The following is an 8,781-nucleotide window of genomic DNA, read 5'->3' on the forward strand; positions in this document are numbered from 1 at the left end:
CCCTCTAGTTTCCATACCTCCTCCAAGCCCAGGTAGTGACTGGAGACTGGTCCAACTGAAAGATGTGCACTACAAAACATTGGTCTCAGTGTCTAACCTAAGTAGTGTTGAGACGTGAGTCCACCCCAATCCCAGAGAACAGTGCAGTCTGAGAACTTATCCAGGGCCTAATGTGCAACACCACAAAGGAAAATTACCTCTTTGGGCTGTTTCTTCACAAGCATGAGAAGATTAGGCTGCTTTTACTACTCCAAACCCTAGCCCAGAAGGTGCATGCCCAGGACAGCAGCAAGTTTTGTGGCAACCAGAGAAAAAGACACAGGATACTGCTCGGGGTCTCTCCAGTCTTAAAGCCAAGCTTTGCATCATCTCTAATAAGCAAAGAATAGGACAGTTTTTTTCTTCTGCTTTCCTTTAATAATATTTTAGCAACTACAGAGACAATTCCAAAGTAGACAAGTAAATAAAAAATAAATGAGGAACAGCAAAGAAATGTTCATTGTTCCACAATAAATAGAGCTCTATTTAGTATCCCCCACACTAGTACCACATGAGAGGCCCAGCTCTCTGTGGGGTCAAGAGTGCTCTCCATTATTGTGTAGGGGGACTAGACAGCATTCGGGTATGATTAGGTCAAATGGTGTGAACACAGGAAGCAGTGAGATCAAGGTCTACAGTTTGGGTCCTTGTTTTCGGTAGGGTTTGATGATTCTTAACTTCTTCCACACTGTGCCGGATCCCATAGCCGAAGTAGATACCAAATCCTAGTAGAGAAAGACAACTGTAAGGTGAAGTGTAACCTGGAAAGGCTCAATAGGTCTCCAACCGGAGATCAGGAGGGAAAGGAATTGGTGTAGGACACCTAAGAGGCTTACTCTTCCAAAGCGGACACCTACCAATCAGCATCCAGATCCCAAATCGGGCCCAAGTGCCAACTGTCATTTGCATCATCAGGTAAACATTCACGAAGATGCTCACCAGCGGGAGTAGAGGCAGAAGAGGCACCTGCAAAACAGGATAAATCTTCACCCACAACACAATGGTTGCCTTACTGGGGGCAGAGGAGGCCAATTTTGACCCCTACTCATGACCTGGATCCCAGCGGCCACTCATCTATCACATATATTATTGCAGACTCCCTAAATCCAGAACTTAAGAAAATGGAACTAGAAAGGAAGAAACTAGAGTATCAGCAAGGAGTCTGGCCTAAATACTCCCGACAGCTACCTTCTTGTGTCCAATTAAAGAACATAAGCTACAAGCCCTAATTGTCCCAAGACGGACTGGTGGGGGAAAGAGACATCCTTTACCTTAAAGTGAAGGGGAGTGTTGTTCTGTGGCTGTCTCCAGAGGATTCCAGCAGTTCCAAGAATGAGCCCCAGGATCAGCACAACCACTGTGATCCACACTGGGTCTCCAGAACTAAGTGGAGTTGTCCATCGGGTCAGCACCAGGCAAAGAACAGTCAGTAGTACAGCTTCAAAAGTCAAGTTGAGAGGTATCAAAACCGACTCTTGTGACCGATATGCAAAGATGTTAAGGCATCCCATTCCCAGAAGGATTACCCTCTTGCTAGACCTCTCTCTCACCAAATGTCACCACACAATGTCCACCCTGTCATGCTGATCTGTCCAAACCTTCCCAAAGAAAAAAGCCACTGCTTGGAGCTGGTGATATGGCTCAATGGTTAAGAGCACTTGCTGCTCTTGCAGAGGACCTGAGTTTGGTTCCCAGTACCCACATGGTAACTCACAACCATTATAACTCCAGTTCCAGGGGATCAGATGCCTTCTTCTGACCTATGGAGGTACCAGGCATGCACACAGTGCACATACATTCATGCAGGCAAAGTACTCATACACATCAAAATACAGAAATCTTAAACAAAAGAAACATCCACTGCTCACCAAGCAGTGAGGAGCAAACATAGACAACTCGGCCAGAAAGGAGGGAAGGGATGGAGTTGACTGGACAAAACAGAGCCCGGGCAGTCAGCTTCTCTTCTTCAAGTGTCTTCTCCTCCTGCGATTCCACTTCCTCTTCATCATTCTTCATTTCCTGGTCAGGCTGGTATCTGTGGCAACAGTAAGAAACAATTTTAACAATATCTGTTAATGGTTCTCCATCTTTTTTCCAGGCAGCTTCTTTATTCAAGGTAGAAGCTTGGGCTGGGGAGACGGCCCAGCCTGTAAAGTATCTAGCAAAGGGCTGGAGAGATGACTTAAGAGTTTTTGCTTCTCTTACAGAAGACCAGAGTTCAGCTCTTAGCACCCTCACTGGGCAGTTCATGACCACCTATAACTCTTAGCTCCGGGGGATTCGATATCCTCTTTGGGCCTCCAAAGGCACCAGACAGACAGACAGACAGACACACACACAGAGAGAGAGAGAGAGAGAGAGAGAGAGAGAGAGAGAGAGAGAGAGAGAGACTTACTTTTAAATATTCAAGTGTCTGCCAGACAAGCATGATTACAGGACTCGAGTTCCGATCTCCAGCACTCATATAAAATCCAGGTGTCCTGGAACTCAGTGCTAGGGGGTTGGAGCTAGGATTCCTGGAATTCATTAGCCAGGCAACTTAGCCAACCAGTAAGCTCCAAGTTCAATGAGAGACTCCATCCAAAAAATACAGTGGAGAGGGATGTAGATAGACACCTAACTCCGACCTCTGGCCTCCACACACAAATGCACACACACCTACATGGATATGCAAAACACACCACACACACACACACACACACACACACAAACACACACACACACACACACACACACACACACACACACACACACACACACACACACACACAGGCTCTTTTGGACAAGGCAAGATACCCAGATTACTCGAGCAGAGTCAGGATGACAGAAGACAGAGCAGGGCTGAGCATATTGTGCCTCCCCCAGAAATACAAACACAAGTCTTACCTCAGAATGAGAACACAAACGGACACCAGGGAGTAAGCAAGCAGAGTCCCAATCGACATGAGGTCCACAAGGTCGGCAAGTTCGAAGAGGAACGCCATGAATGCTAACATTGGCAGACAGAAGAAAGCACGTGACAGAAGGAAGTGAAAGGACTGGGCGGAACAACCAAAAGGGGCGGTTTTGTTCTGCTACCTGCAATAACACCAGATACCACAGTGGCCACAATAGGGGTGTGTGTGCCATTGTGGACCTTAGCAAGAACACGGAACAGGAGGCCATCTTCGGCCATCGAGTAGATCACCCGGGGCATCGGAAACATGGAGCCCAAAAGGCTGAAAAAGACAATGTCCAAGTGAGTCCAAGTGGCAATGAGTTCACCAAGGTATCTATTGCAAGCCTGTGTGATCACAGCATCTCTGCCTCCCCTTGTCAGCCCTCCTAAGGAGCATTCTCTGGCACAAAATGGACATAACCGGAAACTACAGCCACCGAGGAAACATCTATTTAACACTGACCTAGTGGAAAGAGCGCAGAGGGAGCCAACAGCCACAAGGTAGCTGGCAGGATCCCAGCCAACGTAGGAAAACGCCTCAGGTAGAGGGCTCTCCGGCCGAAGCTTGTAGTAAGGCATCATGAGGGTAAGTGCCGCAGACACACCGAAATACGCCAGAAAGCAGACGGACAGTGAGATCACAATACCCATAGGGATGGAGCGCTGGGGATTCTGAGCCTCTTCCCCTGCAAGAAAACACATGGCACAATGCTCTGAACCAGGGGAGTAGGCTTGCTCCCGTACCACCCCCAGTCTGTATGATCCCAAACTGCACCCAAGGTGAACCGGGAGGCTGTGACTGACCGGTGGTCGCAATACAGTCAAAACCAACGAAGGCATAGAAACAGGTAGCAGCGCCACGGAGGATCCCTTCCAAACCAAAAGGCATGAAACCTCCAGAGCCCATAGACTCGAAGCTAGAGTACAAGAAGGAATAGAAAGAAGTACGTTCAGCTAAGCCTGTCTGTACCTTTTGCCCAGCTGCTCAGTTATCTCCTACTCCCACTCTGGATTGCCCCCTCCCCCATTATGGTCCCAGATTTGTGGCTTTCTAACCTACAAGTGTCGTTGAGTCCACCCATGGTCAAGCAATAGTCCTCTTTTGTGAGCTTCCAGTTTTTCAGGTCTCCCATAATGAAGCCAGAGATGATGACAAACCCGAGAACCAAGAGGTTCGCCCCTGTGAACACTTTGGTAACCAGGGCCGATTCACTCGCCCCCAGGGCCAACAATCCTGTGGAGAAAATTGTTCAGGATCCTGAGAGACTGAATCCTTCCTCTAAGCTTGCTTTTCCTTTTTCCTGCCTCTGTGTGGCAGACTCCTTCCTTCCCAGCTTCTTCCTCCCCATCATTAGCACTCCCTCAAGCCCTTCCCTGGCCCAACCCTGCCCATCATTCAACCCTGGCCCAACCCCGCCCATTATTCAACCCTGGCCCAACCCCGCCCATCATTCAACCCTGGCCCAACCCCGCCCATCATTCAACCCTGGCCCAACCCCGCCCATCATTCAACCCCGCCCCTTGCCTCACCAGTGAGCAGCAACACAAGAGCCATAGCAAAGAAATCTGGATATTCTGCGAGAACATGGGGCACATGCAGTGAGATGGTCCCCTTCAGAGTCTCAGAGATGTGGTTCCCAATGAGATTGTCAAAAGCAGAGCTCCAAGCCCGGGCCACGCTGGCTGTACCTGGCGTAACAATTGTATTCTGTACTGTGATCCCAATACTCAGGAAAACGATGAGGTCAAGTTCCCTCCCGCCCACACATCCTCCTCACACAGATCCCCACCAATATTATCCATCTTACTTGGGTCAGGGGCGGGGGGGGGGGGGGTGCAACAGGTCTCTATGTAGCTCAGGCTTAGCCTGGCCTCAAACTCAAACACATGGTCCTCCTACCTCATCCTCCTGGAATTATAGGTGTACACCACTATTAATTTAAAAAACCCAAACCAGTATCTTAATGAATGAACACCAGACAGAGGTGTACAATTGTTCTGCACCTTCAGCCCCTCCACACACCCCTACACATAAAAATATAAACATCTAGAAGTATTGAGATACCAGGAAAAATAATAACAATTGTGGCTTCACCAATCTACTCAGCTTCCTGGATCCATCATTCCTTTACTACCTGTGTAGTCATCCACACAGACACCATCCCACCCCAAGCATCTTTCTCACCAATGACGTAGGAGAGGATGAGGTTCCAGCCGGTAGTGAAGGCCCAGAGTTCACCGACGGTGACATAACTGTAGAGATAGGCAGAACCAGAGCCAGGGACCCGGGCGCCAAACTCAGCATAGCACAGTCCAGCCAACACCGAAGACAGAGCAGCCACCAAAAAGCAGATCACAATGGATGGTCCTGCTTTATCTTTGGCCACCTCACCAGCCAGGACATACACACCTGCACCCAAGGTGCTGCCCACACCCAGGGCCACTAAGTCGAGGGTGCTTAGGCATCTGGCAAGGCGAGTCTCGCCCATGCCTGGCTCCAACGCACGTCTCCGCACCAGCTTTTGACCAAATCTTCTAAGTGCCTGCCACCGCATTCTGGCTGGAATTGAAAAGGATGCAAGGTTCTGGTGAAAAACAAGACAAAAGCCCTTCAATGGGTCTCATTATCGCCAAGCTCTGAAAGTGAATTACAAAACCCACTCCACTAAGTGAAAGAGCTACAAGGACAAAGGAGGGCGGGTTGAGGGGGGGAAGCAAGCCACTTTATCTCTAACATCCGATTCTTCATATGCAAGTAGGAATTACAATAATAATGCAAGTAGGGATTACAGTGTCTCTGAGGCTGGTGGAAGGACTCATTGCAGAAGAGGCGAGTGAAAGCCCCTTGTAGCACAGTGGTTGGCCGCTAGTAAGTGCTTGGACATTATGGTTTTTTTCTTTTTCTGGCCAAGAACCTATGGGATTTACCCTAGAGCCCAGCCCAGCAGCCTTGAAGCCTCACGTTTCTGTTTCCTGGCCTGTAGCTCCTGGTGAATCAAGCGGAACTCAACTCAGGGCAACTCTGGGAGAGCCCCTTCTCACACCCAATACCTACATTCCTTTCAGTGGCGCGCCCAGAGGGCTTCAAAGAGACATGGCTCCCCACCACCTGGAAGAGGGGACTGACCTCGCTGCAGGTTAAAAGTGGACACTGCCTCGATCTCATCCCTCCTCACCAAGCCCACAGCACTCCACCTGAGCCTGCAAATATTCCCCCACTTCCTCCCGCCCGGCTATGCTGCTCTGTGAGCATCAGGGGTGAGGCGGGGCTTTGGTATCTGAAATTGGGAGATGCGCCCGGGGTGTGGGGGCGAGGGGGCTACAAAGCCAGCCCTAGATCGCTCACACACACCCCTTCGCAGACTAGGGATCCACCGCCCCGTGGCCCTAGATTCAGCATCTAGATTTTATGGTTCCATCTAGAAACGGTCTGGGGCTGCGCTGGAGCCAGGAAGACCCGGCTGCTGGGCTGGGGTCTTGCTAGCAACAGGTCACAGCCCGCTGATGCAACTGCATGCCGTGGTTGCCTGAGAAGCCTAGGTATACGCGGACCCTCCCTCTCCCCTCTCTGACACACGTGTCGGCCCCAAAGGCTTACCAGAGAGCTGTGGCAAGCCCAGAGAGCGAAGATTCTCAGATTTGGTTCAGTGAGGCTGACTTCAGAGTTGGGTTGGGTCTGCAGACTTGAGGTACTCAGGCTTCAACGCTGCTGCTTAGGGTCGTTGCGCGCCAAGCGCCCCTTATATTCACTGGGAGGAGGAGCCAGTAACGTCATGGGATCCCACCTCCAAGCCCTCTCCCTACACATAACACACAACACAATATACATACCCACGCGCGGGCTTGTGTACACACACACACACACACACACACACACACACACACACACACACACACACACACACACACACACACACACACACACACACACACACACAGAGTCACTTGGCTCTGCAAGCCTGAGACTGCTTCCCAACCAAAAACAGCAAGCAGGGCATGGCGGGGAACGAGAAAGGGGGGAGGATAGCCTTTTCCCATTTGCCTCTCTGGTGGTCAGAGGACAATAAGAAGCTTCCTGACCATAGATCGCCTGGGAATTTTCTACTTTTGTGCAGGATTAGTCAGAATCGGTGATTATTGGCAGCACTGGGGAGGGGAGTGAATAAAGGAATTGTGTAAAGGATGGCGGGGCAAGTAGCACCAAGTCTCCACGTCATTCTGTCTTCTCCCTTAGCTTTCTGGTCTGCATGAAATCCTTCGGAAGGACTGTGTAAGACTGTGAGCCACCATCTGACTGCTGCCCTCAGCTCTCGCCCTCAACTGTTTCTAGTGCAGACAGCAAGAGAATGGAAGACAGTTTCAAACCACCTGTACACAGATAATTAATCCTATGTAGAGTTCTGGGCCACAGTGTATTTGTAGCATCTCTCCACCTGCCTGTCAATAATACATGTGAAATTATGAATATTTAAGGATTGAGGGAGAGAAACTTCTTAAAATTTGTAGTGATGGGGACCAACGCTGAGACTATATCAATGAGCGGTTACAGCCTCACCCTTTTAATCCCATTTTACTGGTGACTAAGCAGAAGTTTGGAGCTTCAACATTATTGTTGAACCATCCTTCTGATAAAAGCGGGCCTGTAGTTTTAAGGTCTACCTTCCATGGGCACTCTACCTCATTCAAATGCACAACAAAGAGGAAGTGTTAAGCTCCAGCAAGAGGTGGGTCCTTTTAGGCTAGTTACTAGGAAACAGTAGAACACGGAAGAATCTTAAGATGATCCATGTGGCTCTATCAGTTCTTAGAACTCTTACTGCCTTGGTTGTAAGGGTTGTAAAGGTGTAGGTCTCTTCTGCTAAGCCATCTTAGTAGCTAAGGATAGCCCAAAATACATTGTTTCCTTTAATGATTCACTCATCTAGCACCCAAGTCCTTTTTGAGAGTCTCCTCTGTAGCCCAAGGTTACCTGAAATTTACTATGTAGCTCAGACTAACCTTAAACTAATTATTCTTCTGAAGGCTTCAACCTCCCAAAATGCTGTGGTTACAAGTCTGTGCCACCAATCCCAGATACGAATTCTTTTTTGAAAGAATTGGTATTTTCAGCTAGGTAAAGCACCTCTTAGACATTCAATAAAGCAGGCTACAGAGATGACTCTATGGTAGAGCACTTGCCTAGCTAGCATGTGTGAGGCTTCTGTTGATCACCACCCCACACCCCACCCTACCTCCACAACACAATCAAAAAAGATGCACTTGTGGAATAGTTGGTATGACAACTGTTGTGGGAATCTAGCCGTCACTGTATCTAGGGTAAATATTAGAATGAAATTTTTTTTCACTGCATCTCAGGTAAACATCTGAACGAATATTTGTTTTCTCAAAGTATTTAGACCCTGAAGAAGTCATTGTGGAAAAGAGTGATTGTTTTCCATGATTTATAGAAGTGTTTTTCTGAGGGATCTTCACAGCCTTTGCATGACTTTGGTTACAAGACGCTTCTAGTACACCTGGAGCTCTTGGATTATTGGGTACTTGGGCTGCTTATAAAGTCTTCCTGTCTGGCACGGGGCAATAGTCAATGAAAATGTGATACAGATTCAAAGTAATATGTTAGTGTATATAACAACAATTTGGCTGCTTAAACTCAGTGACTGATTAGATGATGAGATTAATTGGCAAACTGATAAATGTTCAGACAAGTGGTACAGACTGGAATGACTAAGGAAGGCTTTGTTTGTAAGACACTGAGAAGGAAGAATTGCAAGGGCTTAAACTGAACCTTAAGGAATGTGGGATGG

At 48.5% G+C, this 8,781-nt stretch overlaps 1 protein-coding gene across 2 annotated transcripts; it reads right to left on the reverse strand.

Moving 5' to 3' along the window:
- Positions 1 to 394: 394 nt before the first annotated feature.
- Slc7a3 (solute carrier family 7 member 3) lies at positions 395 to 6,825 on the reverse strand. 2 transcript variants are annotated; one of them, XM_052733630.1, is made up of 12 exons: positions 6,576 to 6,825; positions 5,163 to 5,562; positions 4,508 to 4,666; positions 4,034 to 4,211; positions 3,782 to 3,894; positions 3,441 to 3,663; positions 3,118 to 3,257; positions 2,926 to 3,028; positions 1,908 to 2,074; positions 1,311 to 1,477; positions 897 to 1,005; positions 395 to 764 (listed from the first exon to the last, which is right to left on the reverse strand). In XM_052733630.1, exons 2-12 carry the CDS (start codon positions 5,530 to 5,532, stop codon positions 634 to 636), a joined length of 1,860 nt encoding a protein of 619 aa, XP_052589590.1. In that variant the 5' UTR covers positions 5,533 to 5,562; positions 6,576 to 6,825; the 3' UTR covers positions 395 to 633. The 2 variants fall into 2 exon arrangements, with proteins under 2 accessions (XP_052589590.1, XP_052589588.1); XM_052733628.1 differs by having other exon boundaries at positions 5,163 to 5,537; positions 6,576 to 6,824.
- Positions 6,826 to 8,781: the final 1,956 nt, after the last annotated feature.

This window comes from Peromyscus californicus, unplaced genomic scaffold (assembly GCF_007827085.1).
Source record: "Peromyscus californicus insignis strain IS unplaced genomic scaffold, ASM782708v3 Scaffold_10__1_contigs__length_136768540, whole genome shotgun sequence".
Taxonomy (NCBI): Eukaryota; Metazoa; Chordata; class Mammalia; order Rodentia; family Cricetidae; genus Peromyscus; species Peromyscus californicus.

What these genes read in the sequence shown, in the direction of transcription:
- Slc7a3 (XM_052733630.1), bottom strand. Translation starts at nt 5,532, where the DNA reads ATGCGGTGGCAGGCACTTAGAAGATTTGGTCAAAAGCTGGTGCGGAGA. An exon ending in TCTTGTGTTGCTGCTCACTG is followed by an intron (nt 4,212 to 4,507) that starts GTGAGGCAAGGG and finishes TTTTCTCCACAG; the next exon opens with GATTGTTGGCCCTGGGGGCG. An exon ending in ACACTCCCCTTCACTTTAAG is followed by an intron (nt 1,006 to 1,310) that starts GTAAAGGATGTC and finishes CCTGTTTTGCAG; the next exon opens with GTGCCTCTTCTGCCTCTACT.